This window comes from Urocampus carinirostris, chromosome 19 (assembly GCF_059441175.1).
Source record: "Urocampus carinirostris isolate Australia breed hairy pipefish chromosome 19, RoL_Ucar_1.0, whole genome shotgun sequence".
Taxonomy (NCBI): Eukaryota; Metazoa; Chordata; class Actinopteri; order Syngnathiformes; family Syngnathidae; genus Urocampus; species Urocampus carinirostris.
In genome coordinates this window covers 24,634,107-24,650,278 of record NC_142367.1, presented here as the reverse complement: position 1 = coordinate 24,650,278, position 16,172 = coordinate 24,634,107, and the positions used below count along the sequence as shown (strand labels likewise).

At 40.1% G+C, this 16,172-nt stretch overlaps 1 protein-coding gene across 1 annotated transcript in view; it reads right to left on the bottom strand.

Annotated features, from left to right (window-relative positions):
* atrnl1b (attractin like 1b) overlaps positions 1-16,172 on the bottom strand; it is a 146,473-nt gene that overhangs the window by 36,870 nt on the left and 93,431 nt on the right. Inside the window, exons 23-25 of the mRNA XM_088323704.1 lie at positions 14,913-14,991; positions 8,682-8,839; positions 581-642 (exon numbers count right to left, since the gene is read on the bottom strand). Of these exons, the coding sequence (XP_088179830.1) occupies positions 581-642; positions 8,682-8,839; positions 14,913-14,991 (299 nt within the window). The remainder of the gene's footprint in view (positions 1-580; positions 643-8,681; positions 8,840-14,912; positions 14,992-16,172) is intronic.

Genomic DNA, 16,172 nt, shown 5'->3' with positions numbered 1-16,172 from the left:
GAGATGAGAATATTACTATCATTGATATAATCATATTTGGCATTTTGATTCTATGTAAACCAAATTACATACTTAGCTTAATATATTCCCGTTTCCACAAAAATATTTTATATAGCTAATGTTATATTTCACTAGTTTTTGTTGTGCTTTGTGCAGCCCTTTAAGACTTTTTGTGATAAAGGGCTAAACAAATAAATATAACTTGACTTGAAGCCCAGAGAGAGCAGCGTCGGCGTCATTTTTAAGCAGACGTTTTGAAAAGCATGGCAACGAATTCAAGCATTTACAAGCCCTTCACCCAAACGTCAAGCCCTTTTCCATCCTTGAGACCACAGCATTCAAATTCAAGCATTTTCACGGATTTCAAGCAACCGTACCAACCCTGCTTCAATAACGCAACGATTTGCGTCACCGGTCAGATGAGTCACAATTAGCCGACGGTCAGTTAGAAAGGGGAAAAAAAAAAAAAAAAAAAAAGAATCCAGTAGATAAACTAAAAAAATTAAAAAAGGGCATGGTTTCTAAGTGCACAAACACAGAGACCTCATAAATCATGAGCAGTAGTCGAAATATTACTCACCTGAAAAAGGTTACAAAGAACTGCACAAGGTCCATGATGCTGTTGTGTTGAGAAAAGGCAATCTAGTGGGATGGAGAGAAGGACAAAGGGACAAAATAAGAAAAACATTTAAAGGAGATTTCATTTGACTCTACATATTCAACAAACTCAAACTTAACTGAACAGAATATCTAAAAATTCAAATGAATTGTCTTTGCTGTCATTGATATCAACCAATTGCGCATTGTGTTCAGAGCAGACAGCACACAGTAAATGCTATCACCGTGCCATGTTAGGGAGGGATTTTTGTGTTGGGTAAGCGTGACTGCCTGTGTGCGCAACCGTGATAGGCTGGAGTATGCTGTCAGTCAAAGAGTAGGGCTGGCAGACAAGTCAATGTCTCCACCTAAAACAAACTGGGAAGCATTTCGAAAAGAAATTCCTCTGAGGAGAGTCAGAAGAGCTCAAAGAAATGGTGATCCCGGCTGGTGCTCCGTGGATTGTTATCAGGCCCGGGAAGCGACTGAGGCTCCAGGTCCGGCTTACTGCTACGGCTAGGCTAACAACTCTTCTTAAACCACCTGTGCCGAGTTTGTATCTCACAAACAGCAGATTCAGTCCCATAAGAGGGATGACCTGGACTTAGAACTCATTTGTGACTCTTGTATATTAATCATCATGGAGACCTAGCTCAACTAGAGGTTACCTGATGCTAGCATGCAGCAAGCCAGCTGCTTTCTAAATCGCTTTCTTGAACTGAAAGGAGAAGACCACCAGTTTCCTTTTACTCAACTTCTACCGAGGGCCGAGATTTGATGAAAAGGACGCCGGCCATTCGTTATCATTAGCTGTTGCTGAATGTAATTCTGCATTTTCTGGTTGAGAAATCATCTTTATCCCCCTTTAGAGCAAGGGTAGCTGTGTGACAGGACACATCACAGTGACACATCATTATCTACTGTAGACGCTCGGGAGGCTTTCTGCCCCGAAAGCATTTCGACGCAGAATGTCAACAGCGGCCCCATCGCTTCGGGGGCCACACGTGCGAATGTGCAACGGAGCACGAACTGCGTTAAGGGATTGATTTATCCTTGCATGCTCCACATTTTGAATCTGGATCATACAAATGTTTATTGGGGTGCAGGTTGTTGCTTTCAATGCATTAAAACAAATCGCAGAAAAAAAAAACACTGTTGCAAAGTATTAAGGATTGATCATCAGAATATATAACAGAACAACACTTTCCATATTTCAAGTTTATTATAAATCTACTTATAAAATTCATTGCATGTATATGACATGGCTGTTTCCCATCTGCCATCAGTATGTATTTGTATTTACTCTTCATTCATGCAATGTTCGCGTTACGTCGTTTGCTACACGAAGGGTTGGGTAGGGTTACTTGAACTGGATTACTTTCAATTACTTTTGGATTGTACTCCAGAACCAAATATGCTAATAAAAGACCAAAAAAACTAAATATGAATACAATTATGACTCACAACACATGGTAAGCTTTCTCTACTGGCTTTGATCTCTTTGTTCTCTGGCAAAACCAACATCAAATGCGACAGCAACAAAATGAAAATAAATCCAAACAGCTTGCCAACATCATATTTGCCGTTCCGTGTATTCCGTTACTCCCCAAGCCTGCACAAAATTGAGTCATTATTTCCATATTTAGTTTCTTTTGTCTTTTATTAGCATATTTGGTATTGGAGTAATCCAAAAGTAATTAAAAGTAATCAAGTTAAAGTAACCCTACCCAACCCTGGCTACAAGCCACGTGAACTCCTCTTTCCGCATTGCTTTTAATGTACGTTTACGTTTTGTAGCGTCATAAATTGTGTTAGCTTCTTTTAAATATTTCTTCTGGGGCTTGTTTTGGCTTGATTCCTAACCACTCTACCATTTTTCTCATGTTCTACTTTGGATAATGCAAATGCGCGACCTTATAAGGCTCGGGAAAGTCCGGAAGCACAAAGTTATCTGATACAGGCTTCTGATTGGCTGCAGAGTATGCAAATTGGCAAACAAACCGAAATTCCGAAATGTCCAAACCGAACGAAGATTTCGAAATCGTTAGTAACATGCTACCTTTCCATCCTGTCGAAAAAGTTGTCGGCCACCCGGGTGGGACGTTTTGTAAGTTGTACGCCCGACTTAAAAGATGCACGCCCCGGGTGTCCGGGAAGACGTTATCTCAGACACTGCTGTAAGTTAACATTGACTCATTCAATGGCAGATGTTTCTCTTAAATGGGTAGAACCAGTGCCTGCCAATTGTTGCCATTTGGACTGTTAGGAGAGACAGACACAAAAAAACATGCGGGAAGCGGAGAGGAGGCAGACTAGCTATCTACGTGAATCGAGGTGGTGTAACCCTGGGCACAAAGCTTTCCATCTGCTGCAGGGACGTCGAGCTTTTGGCCTAGCGTGTGACGTCATTCACTCCACTGTGGCTAAACTACAACACAGCACCCCGAGGCCATCCTGTTAATATGTTAGTAAACAACAAAATGATACTGCTGGAAGTGTGAATTTCCCTACGGGAATGAATAAAGAACCGTAAATTCCGGACTATAAGCCGCTACTTTTTTCCCTAACTTTCAACCCTGCGGCTTATTCAGTGATGCGGCCAATTTATGTCATTTTTCTAACGGCCGCCAGCGGCGCTCGAGTGTTGCTACCATTAACTGCCCTGTCACAGGCACCGTTTGGGATGAAAGTTATATTATTATTATTAAAGCTCTGAAAACTCTCTCGGTGTACCGTCTTTCTTTGTAAATATGTGTAACCCATGTATAATATGTATTTGCAACTGTATATTTTTGTAATGTTTTTATTTGTATTTATTTTAGACACTTATTCTGATATGTTTTGCACGGGTGAATGAAAAAGGAGGAGCCGAACAAACGCGGGGTGATGGGTTTAGTGGGGACCGCTAAAGGTGAGGGACCGTTTGGGATGAAAGTTATATTATTATTATTAAAGCTTTGAAAACTTTCGGTGTACCGTCTTTGTAAATATGTGTAACCCATGTATAATATGTATTTGCAACTGTATATTTTTGCAATGTATTATTTGTATTTATTTTAGATACTTATTCTGATATGTTTTGCACGGGTGAATAAAAAAGGAGGGGCGGAACAAACGCTGGGTGACGGGTTTATTGGGGACCGCTAAAGGTGAGGGACAGACAAAAAAAGGTGAAAAGGGGGATGAAAAGTTGGTTAAAGAGAAACGAGTTGCGTGAGTAAATGTGTTGATCTGATATATTTTTCCCACCCTTACCTTTGGAAATATACACTTTTTTCCTTGGATTACTTTCAACGGGACCCAGACTCTGCAGGTCTGCATCAAACCGTAAGTACGGTATCATTCTCCGTTCATTTTGCCGGCTGTGATTCTTGGACTGTGGACCTTAACGAAGGACATTTAGTTTCAATCGCGGGACTTGAAGTCGGGTTTGGGTTATTTTTGTGTTTGTGTTACATTTTTTAATGTGGGCGCATGCGGCTTATATACAGGTGCGGCTTGTGTATGGACAAAATCGGTTTTCCTCTTAAAATGTGGTGGGTGCGGCTTATAATCAGGTGCGCTCTATAGTCCGGAATTTACGGTATCTATCCATCTAAAAACAAACTTGCCGGCCTGAGATGAGATATGCGCCCACAAAGCTAACCTCGCTCGCAACATGTTGACTTAATAAGTGCAAAAGAGTAGATTGTAGTCTCAGAGCTCCCAGATTTCCACATAATATGGGGGTCAAACTAATATGTTCGGGGTTAATTCAGTTTGAAGACATCTATGGCGGATCAATAGAATCATTTGAGAAACACCGAAAACATTCAAGAATCGCCACAGGTTTCTTTCAACTCGCGCTCGTAGCATTCCCGCTGAAAGCTCCGAGAGGCTTGGGAGAGTGGGTTTTATTTTCCCATTTTTTAAAGCAATTAGTGGATTCGGCCCTTTTGAAAGCTTTAAATTGGATTTCATTTTATCCGCAACCTTATACCGGCATGCCAGGAGAAGGGAGACCTTACCCGATACTCAGGGCGGCTTTAACAGCTCGAGACGGTCCATAAATAAGTGATTGTTTGTCGGGGAATTTAATAGAAAACTATTATTGGAACACCTCTAAAGATGAGGTGACCCTAAACATACTACCCCCGACGGCACAGCAATCTATCGTGTGATAGAAAGGGGGCTGCGCCAGACATGAAAATCAATACGACAGAAGCCAAAATAATTGGCAAAGAGTCACTGGATGTCGTTTTGAACTGAGTTTGGTTGTTGCTCATGGAAAGACCTCATGTTAGACATAAACTTGGGAGATATACCTTCACTCGTTCGATACCAGATGTTTCGCTAAAATGGGAAGAGTGGGTGCCAGCCAGTGTTCCCTCTAAGCTGCGCGCGTGCGCAACTGCGCACTGCTCGCACATTCTCAGCGCACAAGAAAATCGAGCCAGCGCACAAAAATCAGGGCTCAAAATTCCTAATTAAGAAGCAACACAAGTCAAAGTTACAGTGCATGAAGGTAAAAATACACGGGTTCCCCCGATGTTGTGTCCTAAATGCGGTATTTTGAAGTCGAGTCGAAGGAGAACGAAGTCGAGTAAAGTGAGTAGAGTTTGTCGGGGAACCGGCTTCTTCGGCTCGGCTCACCAAAAGGAACCAGCTCTTTCGGGGTCCCAAACGGCTCTTCAGGTTGTTTTTGCTTCTTTAATCCCAACATGACCAAATATGATGTAAAATTATGCACAACATGACTTAAAGGAAGGGGGGAATAGAACAAAAAAGAAAAAAATACCAAAATGAAAAAGTAGTGAAAAGCAGAGAGAAAAAGAAACAAAGGGAAGAGAAAAAAAAGAAAGAAAAATTTAGAAAAAAGCCAGAAAAAAAGAAAAGAAAGAAATGTAGGAAAAAAAGTAAATAGAGAACAAACAAAAAAAAGTAACAAATCGGAAAAAATAAACACAATGAGATTTTTTTAAAGGAATTTATAAAAAAGTAGAAAAAAAACACGGAAAAAAGAAGAAAAAGTTTGTGTTGCTTTCAAATAATTATATCAAGTGAATCTTGTTGCCAACATTGTACTTCCACTAAAAAATGTGATTAAGTACAGTTCTGTATCTTACAACCGACTCAATAAGCCCCCAAAAATGTTAATATTATGCGACAAAATGAATCAGGAAATAAAAAGAAATGGATATCTTGTGAAAGAATTGTAAGAACGAACGACGTTTGTAGGTTGTACAAAGTGTAACTTGATGTCAATGTTTGATAATTAATTATCTTGCCACACTTGGGATTGCCGTTGCTCACTGTTGTTTCAAGCGTTGCTCACCGACTTTGTGTGAACGCTCAGACCCGTAAGGAAAATTACAGGGAACATCGGTGCCAGCCATTTTTTGCCAGTTGGACTCATTTTTCAAGGCTTACTAACAACCCTGATCTGTGGCTATAGTCCATAAAGGACATTCAAACAAATCTTCAACTTTCATTAGACAAAAGTATGTTTCTAGCTGTGCAGCAAGGCGGGGCAGTGGTTAGCGCGTGTGCAGCACAGTTCTATAGGTCTTGGGTTCAAATTCAGCTACCGGACTTCCTGTGCGGAGTTTGTATGTTCTCCAAAACATGCATTTCAGGTGAATTGGCCGGTCTAAATTGTCCCTAGCTGTGAATGAGCCGTCAGTTGTTTACTAATTGTAAGCAAGCTTGTCAGAGTTTGCATGTTCTCCCCGTGCTTGCGTGGGTTTCCTCCGGGCACTCCGGTTTCATCCCACATTCCAAAGACATGCATTTCAGGTGGATTGGCCGGTCCAAATTTTTCCTAGGTGTGAATGAGCAAATGAGTAATTGCCCCTAGGTATGAATGAGCGAGCGAGTTGTCTGTCCCTGTGTGCCCTGCGATTGGCTGGCAACCAGTTGAGGGTGTCCCCTTGCCCACTGCCCGAAGATTCCTGGGATGGGCTCCAGCACCCCCGCGACCCTACTGAGGATAAGTGGTGCAGCTAATGAGATGAGATGTTTCTAGCTTTTACCAATGTCTGAAATAACGTCTGCCCGGACGCCCGGGGCGTGCATCTTTTATGTCGGGCGTACAACTTACACAACTCTTCCGCCCAAGTGGCCGACAACTCTTTCAAGGAAAAAAAAAATATTTTTTTCAAATCAAAAAATTGCTTTATTCCGATTTCGAAATCTTCGTTCAATTTGGAAATTTCTGAATTTCGGTTCGTTTGGCAATTTGCATACTCGGCAGCCGATCAGAAGCCTGCATCGAATAACTTTGTGCTTCTGGACTTCCAAGAGCCTTATAAGGTCGTGCGTTTGCATTTCAAGATTTTCCAGAAACACAAGAAAAATGGAGAAGTGATTAGGAATCCAAAACCTCAGCCCCAGATGAAAGATTCAAAAGAAGCTAACAAAATTGATGATGCTACAAAACGTAATTGTATTGTGAAAAGGCAGGGTGGAGCGCTCTAAGTGGCAGTGCTGGAACAAGGCGGTGAGACAAAATATGGGGAAAAAAAACAAGGGTTGCATCTGAGAGAGGAAATGATCGATTATTCTTGGTCATCCATGAATCTGATACTTAAAAAATACATTTTTAGTGTCCTCCTCTTTATTCATATACAGAAGCAGTGTTTGAAATAACGTCTGCCCGGACACCCGGGGCGTGCATTTTTTACATCGGGCGTACAACGTACAAAACGTCTCCGCCCGAGAGGCCGACAACTTTTTAGACAGGATGGAATGGTGGCACGTTACGAACGTTTGCTTTATTCCGAATTTGAAATCTTCGTTCGGTTACGAAATTTTGGTTCGTTTGGCAATTTGCATACTCGGCAGCCAATGAGAAGACTGCATCGAATAACTTTGTGCTTCCGGACTTTCCCGAGCGTTATAAGGTAGTGCGGTTGCACATAGATAGACAAAGACACAAGAAAAATGGAGAAAAGGTTAGGAATCAAGCCAAAACCTCAGCCCCAGAAGAAAGATTCAAAAGAAGCGAACAAAATGGATGATGCTACTAAAAGTAAAAGTGCATTAAAAGCATCGTGGAAAGAGGAGTTCACATGGCTTGTAGCAGACGACGCAACGCAAACATTGCATGGATAAAGATGAGTCAATACAGGTACATACTTATGGCCGATGTCATATACATTCAATGAATGTTATAAGTAGATTTATAATAAACTTAATTTTAAAGTGTTGTTCTGTTATATATTCTGATTATACTTTGCAACAATGGTTTTTTTTGCGATGGGTCGTCTTATTGTGTTTCAAGATGTGAAAAATGGTGTCCGCTAACTTTTTCTCATGAGTTTCAGACACTGCTTTCACCATTGTTTAGTAAACATCAGTTGAACATTGCGTAGTTTGTTGAAAATAGTCGATTCCAAGAAAACAACTTTTTGTGAAATATAACTTTCATTTGGTGCTTTTTTTGCAGTTTCGATACCTCCAATATCTAAACAATGCTTTCCATAAAAACAAGGGCACTTTGCTTGCAAAATAACATTTTATTGCAAGAACGCAGAATGATGCATACACTTTTTTAGATTTTTTAGTGATTTCGGTCACGTTCCCGCAGACGTGCACAAAACATCATCCCTTCCTGCCCCATTGATTGGACTCTGCCTGTAATTTTCCCAAGGTTAACTTCTCTCGAACACTGCACTGCTACCTACCATATGGAGCCGCCTACAGATTCTGTATGGCTGGATACAGGAAGTAAGTGGGGCTTCCTTGATGTGTGGACAAAGACCTGATCAGACCCAATCCTGCCATCTCGAATTTCCCAGAGGCTTGATACTTCCTAAAGAGCTGAGCCAAACCCTTCAGAATGTTTTTTCAAGTCATTTTTTTTTCATATGTTATGGCACTGAATGAGTTAAATAGAAATGAGATTTTATTTTGGAGCAAAATGACCCATTACCATGTCTCCATGAAATCCAAGGATTATTGCCAATTATAAAACTAATGATCTGAGAAATTGAAGAACTCAAACGGCTCACCAGTTTTAAATAGTGGACTCTAAAACAGCCCGAAGCAAAACAAGATTAAACAAACAATGGCGCCGCATAAGCGTCTCATCCAAAGAAGCTTACCTGAATTTTGATTGGCCAGGAGAAGTTGCTGACGTAGACATAGAAGGTGATGTTGGGGTTACTCCGAAAGGTGAACTTCTCGCAGGAGAAGCTGTCTCGGTATTCTTTGATATTGGTCTTGGACACGATGGGCACTTCTTCACCGGAGATTGTGCCGGCTGTTGACCCAAACAGGGCAGAGTTAGAATTTCCAGAAACAACTGAAAAATCGATGTTGTGTTTCACAAATACTAGCATTTAGTTTCAATTTTTGGCGATTATGAATCCAATGAAAAGTATCGTTTTATTGATAAGGCACACTTAAAAACCCCAATATGGCCAGAAATTTGAAAGTGCATGACGGAAGAAATGCAATGCCAAATCAAAGCAAACATAGAGCAGGTTCTGCGTCATTTTAAGCAAATTTGGCAACAATTTTGAGCATTCACCCAAAATTCAAGCACTTTTCAAATGCAACATTAAAAATGAAGCGTTTTTAAGGATTTCAAGCACCTGTACGAACCCCGGCTTTATAATCCGATGAGCCTTAAAGGGCGGAACATATGGTATATCGTAGAGCCTATCGCTATGGCTCGCAAGCAGTTGTCGACATTTAAGCTGCACAAAAATCGGCTAGCTTGAATGCTATGGGCGGCATTAGCTCAGGAGGTAGAGCGCTCGTCTTAGAATCAAGAGGTCACAGGTTTGATTCCCGGCTCCTCTGTGTTATATGTCCAAGTGTCGTTGGGCAAGACACTGAACCCCTATTGCCCCCGATAAGGAGGTGACTGCTGCTGCTATCAGTGTGTGAGTGTGTGTGTGAATGGGTAAGTGGGAAGCGCTTTATAAAGCACTTTGGGAGGTCTTCATTTACTTGAAAAGCGCTATAGAAATGCAGACCATTTAGCATCTTGTTTATCCTCAAAACGTTTGGAGGCTGACTCCCTATTGGTGTGTGAGTGTGAATGGGTAAGTGTGAAGCACTTTGTAAAGCACTTCGGGAGGTCTTCATTAACTTGAGAAGGGCCATATAAATGCAGTCCATTTACCATTTAGCATATAACATTTAGCATCTTGATTATCCTCAAAATGTTTGGAGGCTGACTCCCTATTGGTGTGTGAGTGTGTGTGTGAATGGGTAAGTCTGAAGCACTTTGTAAAGCACTTTGGGGGGTCTTCATTGACTTGAAAAGCACTATATAAATGCAGTCCATTTACCATTTAGCATTTAACTTTTATCATCTTGATTATCCTCAAAACATTTGGAGGCTGACTCCCTATCGGTGTGTGTGTGTGTGTGTGAATGGGTAAGTCTGAAACACTTTGTATAGCACTTTGGGAGGTCTTCATTGACTTAAAAAGCACTAAATAAATGCAGTTCACTTACCATTTAGCATTTAACATTTAGCATCTTGATTATCCTCAAAACGTTTGGAGGCCGACTCCCTATCGGTGTGTGACTGTGTGTGTGAATGGGTAAGTGTGAAGCACTTTGTAAAACACTTTGGGAGGTCTTCTTTGACTTGAAAAGCGCTATAGAAAAGCAGACCATATAGTTAGAAATAACGTCAACGGGATATTTGGTGGGATTATGTATTTTGATCTCCAAGTCTATCCACTCAACTTTCCATTAAAGAGCGATATGTCACTGCGCGAGAATCGCGCTAATGGCCGCGTCAATCACTCGCGCAAATCAATTTCCGAAGCATGAGCTCGGGCAAATAGGCCACTTTACATCTATTTAAATGTTTCCCGGTGGTTTGGTATTCACGCGTGTGTCAATGGCCGCCAGTCATTGACATTCCGGCCCGACGCCGGGAAACAAAAGAAGAGAAAATGACAGCTTGAGAGTGGCGACGTGAGCGCCTTTATCTTAATTGAAATCGCGCTCTTGCGCCACTCGCGCCCCCCCCACCTGGAGGCGCTTAAGGCTCCTGTCGACTGCCAAGAGACTCCAAAGTGACTTTAGAGCAGGGGTGGGCAGATCACGGCGTGCGGGCCGCATGTGGCCCCTCGAGCTTGTTCAGCGGGATATTCTCCGAAATCGTTCAAATCAATAGTATTAATAGATAGATAGAGATAGATAGGAGCTCACAAAAATCAAGGCTCAAAATTGCTAATTAAGAAGCAAATTAAGTTAAAGTTACAGTGCATAAAGGTAAAATGTCGAAGTAGAATGAAGTTGAGTAAAGTCAGTCGAGTTTTTCGAGAACCGGCTTCTTCGGCTCGGCTCACTAAAAAGAACCGGCGGCTCTTTCGGGTCCCAAACGGCTCTTCAGGTGGTTTTTGCTTCTTTAATCCCTACGCGACCAAGTATTATGTAAAATTGTGCACAAAGGGGGGATAGAATAAAAAAGAAAATAATACCAAAATGAAAAAGTAGTCAAAAGCTGAGAAAAAAAGAAACAAAAGGAAGAGAAAAAAGGAACAATTCAGAAAAAAGCCAGAAAAAAAGAAAAGAAAGAAACAAAGGAAAATAAGTAGAGATTAAAAAGAAAAAAGTAACAGCGGGGAAAAAATAAACGAGATTTTTTTTTTTAAAGGATTTTTTTTTTTTAAAAACAGGGGAAAATAAGAAAAAGTTTGTGTTGCATTCAAATAATTTCCAATTCTATCAAGTCAATCTTGATCCCAACATTGTACTTCCACAAAAAAATGTGATTAAATACAGTTGTGTATCGTGCAACCGACGAAATAAGCCCCCAAAAATATTATAATTATAATATTATAATAATAATATAATAATATAATAATAATTATTATAATATAGTATTATGCGACAAAAGATACTAAGAAAAAAAAGAAATGGAAATCTAGTGAAAAAAATTGTAAAAACAAAATACGTTTGTAGGCTCTGCAACCTTTGCAATCGTACATGAGTCAATTCATTCAAAAGTGAAAAATAATTTTGCATTGCCGGAAACTCAGTAAAATGTAAGTTGATGTCAAGTTTCGGACATATTTGATAATGGATTAGTTGCCACGCTGGGGATTGCTGTTGCTCACTGTTGTTTCAAGCGTTGTTCACAGTTTTTGTGTGAACCCTCAGACTCCTGGAAAATTACAGGGAACATTGATCCCGGATTTACCCCAAAGAGAATGCTTTCCCATCTCTGCTTTAGAATATAAAAAAAGAATAAGAGAAATATCTTTGGTGAGGAGGTTGGTGTGTGGAGGGGGGCTCCTGACTTGAAATAATAATGACAGCACTCATAAAAAAGTTAAGGTGGCTTCAGAGGAGCATAGCCGCATTTTTTTTTTTCTAGCAACGGGGGAAAATGTCAGGTGTTGTGCGGAAAGACAAGGTGGCGGCGAAGGAAGGGCAGCAGATAAACAAAGAAAAAATAGATGGCCGCTGTGTCCTTGGGCGTCTGTACATGAAGCGGGGGGGGAAAAAAACAAAAAACGGGAGTTAGCCTAGCACCTCCGTGAAAAAGTACTTGCCCCGTTCCAGATTTCTGTGGGTTTTTTTGCATATTTATCACCCATAAAGGATTCAGCATGACCACCCTGTTTATCTCAATTAGATAGATATAGATCGATGTCTAGATAGATAGATAGATGTCTAGATAGATGTCTAGATAGATAGTGATAGAAAGATACAGAGAGATAGAGCTAGAGAGATAGAGAGCTAGAGAGATAGATTGATAGAGATAGATAGATAGCGATAGATATAGATATATGTCTAGATATATGTCTAGATGGATAGATAGATAAAGATAGACAGATAGACAGAAAAATAGAGAGCAAGAGAGATAGATAGATGGATAGAGATAGATAGAGATGGATAGAGATAGATAGATGAATAGAGATAGATAGATGAATAGAGATAGATAGATAGATAGATAGTGATAGAAAGATACTGATAAAGAGCTAGAGCTAGGGAGATAGATAGATAAAGAGCTAGAGAGAGATTGATAGAGATAGCGATAGATAGATAGAGATAGATAGATAGCGATAGATAGATAGAGATAGATAGATAGCGATAGATAGAGGTGGATATATGTCTAGATAGATGTCTAGATGGATAGATAGATAAAGATAGACAGATAGACAGAAAAATAGAGAGCAAGAGAGATAGATAGATGGATAGAGATAGATAGAGATGGATAGAGATAGATAGATGAATAGAGATAGATAGATGAATAGAGATAGATAGATAGATAGATAGATAGATAGTGATAGAAAGATACCAATAAAGAGCTAGAGCTAGGGAGATAGATAGAGAGCTAGAGAGAGATTGATAGAGATAGATAGATAGCGATAGATAGAGATAGATAGATAGCGATAGATAGAGATGGATATATGTCTAGATGGATAGATAGATAAAGATAGACAGATAGACAGAAAAATAGAGAGCTAGAGAGATAGATAGATGGATAGAGATAGATATATGTCTAGATAAATGTCTAGATAGATGGATAGAGAGATAGAGAGATAGATACTTTCTTCATCCCCGTAGGGAAATTCACACTTCCAGGAGTATCCTTGTGTTGAAAAATAAAATAATAAAATAAAAGAAATGGAATACAAAAATACCCAATAAAACGTGCTGATATAGAGTATTTCAATAGTGCTATGGAAAATACACACTGTAATAAAAATAAGGTAATATGCAAATGTGGGGGTAAGGTTTCCTGTGGGCTTTTACTCCCCCGGGTGGAGTTAAAGAGCCTCATGGCATGATGAAGAAATGATCTCCTCAGTCTATCAATTAGATTTCAATCCGTACAAGGACTTGGCCACTCCAGAACCTTCGTTTAGTTTTTTAAAGGATTTGAAGCTGGATTCGCTGGTGTTTTTTCTGCTGCAGGATCCAAGAGTGCTGGAGTCTGAGGGCACAAATTTATGGCCTAACATTCTCCTTCAGGATATTCCGGTAAACACCAGAATTCATGATTCAGTCAATCACAGCAAGTTGTCCTGGTCCTGAGGCAGCAAAGCAGCCCCAGACCATCATACTACCACAATTATGCTTTACTGTTGGAATCATGTTCTTTTTTTGTCAAATTCTGTGCCATTTTTCTATCGGCGGGCTGCACACCTTCTAAAAAGTTCCGTATTAAATTAATCAGTCCACAGAATATTTTTGAGGATAATCAAGATGCTTTTTGGCAAATGTGAGAAAACTGTGTTCTTTTATGACAGCAGTTTTTTTTTCCTGGTAACTCTCCCATGAAACACATTGTAAAGCGCTTTGGGAGGTCTTCATTGACTTGAAAAGCGCTATAGAAATGCAGACCATTTACCATTTAGCATCTTGATTATCTTCAAAACGTTTGGAGGCTGACTCCCTATTGGTGTGTGAGTGTGTGAATGGGTAAGTGTGAAAGACATTCTAAAACACTTTGGGAGGTCTTCATTGACTTGAAAAGCGTTATAGAAATACAGTCTATTTACCATTTAGCATCTTGATTATCCTCAAAACGTTTGGAGGCTCACTCCCTATTGGTGTGTGAGTGTGTGTGTGTGTGAATGGGTAAGTGTGAAGCACATTGTAAAGCGCTTTGTGAGGTCTTCACTGACTCTAAAAGCGCTATATAAATGCAGTCCATTTACCATTTAGCATCTTGATTATCCTCAAAACGTTTGGAGGCTGATTCCCTCTTGGTGTGTGAATGGGTAAGTGTGAAGCACATTGTAAAGCACTTTGGGAGATTTTCACAGACTTGAAAAGCGCTATATAAATGCAGTCCTTTTACCATTTAGCATCTTGATTATCCTCAAAACGTTTGGAGGCTCACTCCCTATTGGTGTGTGAGTGTGTGTGTGAATGGGTAAGTGTGAAGCACATTGTAAAGCGCTTTGTGAGGTCTTCACTGACTCTAAAAGCGCTATATAAATGCAGTCCATTTACCATTTAGCATCTCTATTATCCTCAAAACGTTTGGAGGCTGATTCCCTCTTGGTGTGTGAGTGTGTGTGTGAATGGGTAAGTGTGAAGCACATTGTAAAGCACTTTGGGAGATTTTCACTGACTTGAAAAGCGCTATATAAATGCAGTCCATTTACCATTTAGCATCTTGATTATCCTCAAAACGTTTGGAGGCTGACTCCCTATTGGTGTGTGAGTGTGTGTGTGAATGGGTAAGTGTGAAGCACATTGTAAAGCACTTTGGGAGGTCTTCATTGACTTGAAAAGCGCTATATAAATGCAGACCATTTAACATTTAACTAATATTTAATCATACTTTAACGTACATAGTTTTTAATTGTAATGGATTCAACTACGAAACATTTTAGAGTCAATACCTGTTGATCCCACAGACCAGGTGATATTGAGGTTGAAGTTGTTGGAGGCATTGATCGACATGTCCAGGTTCTTGTTGGCCTTTGGATGAGAAGAAAAAAATGGAAACAATGAACACAAGACATTGAGCAAAAAGCAAGGGTATCAATTTAAATTGTATTAAATTTTGATGCTTACTCAATTGAATAATTTTAATAATTTTAAAAATCACCCAGAGTGACTCAGTCAAAAATGTAGGTGTCATATTTGACCCCGATCTGTCCTTTCAAACGCACGTTAAGAATATTACTGGAACAGCTTTTTTCCATTTTCGTAATATTGATAAAATTCGTCTTTGTCTCCGTCGGATGCAGGGATTATAATTCACGCGTTTGTTAACTCCAGTCTCGATGACTAAAATGCACTTCTCTGTCGGAGACGTTTTAACCAGTTTTGATTTTTTTTCTTCATGCACTACAGCTTAAGGCAGGGGTGTCAAACTCATTTTAACTGGGGGGCCACACGATAGAACAAACATTCTGTCGGGGGCCGGACTAGTAAATTAAAGAGAAAGAAAAGAGATAAAGAAATAAGAGAAAGAGGGAGGGAAAAGGAGAGAGAGGGTAGGACAAAGAAAGAAAAAAAGGGAAGAGAGGGAGAGAGCGTGAGAAACAAAAGATAAAAAGTCGTGAGAGAGGGGGATAAGAAAGGGAGAGGAAGAAAGAAATCCAGAGAAATAGAAAGCCAGAAGGAGAGAAAAGGGAAAAGAAAGCGCGAAGGGTATGAAGAGAGAGAAAAGAGAGAAAAGGAAAAAAGGAAGTTAGAGCAAAAGAGGTTAAAAGACACAGAGAGAAAGAGACAAAGAGCAACAAAGGAAGAGAAAAAGAGAGACACAGAGAGTGAAAGAGACAGGGTGGGAGAAAAGGGGAGAGAAAGAGAGAGAGAGAGAAAGAGACAAATAAACACAAGTACAGTGTCTTTGTGTCTCTAGAGAAGGAAATAATGAAGAGAAAGCAAAATAAGGTAAAAAAACAGAGAGAAAGAGACAAGGAGGAACAAAGAAAGAGACTGAAAGAGAGAGACAGAAAATGAGAGAAAATGGAGGGAGGGAGGTAGACAGAGAGATAAAGAGAGAAAGGGAGGAAGAGAGAGATAGAGAGAGAGAAATAAATACAAGTCCAGCGTCTTTGTTCGAGGCACCTGGCTTTGGCAACATCAAGTGGACATATTTTAACCTGCAGCTTGTTTTTCTCCTGCGCTTCTCTGAGTGTTGTCTGGCGGGC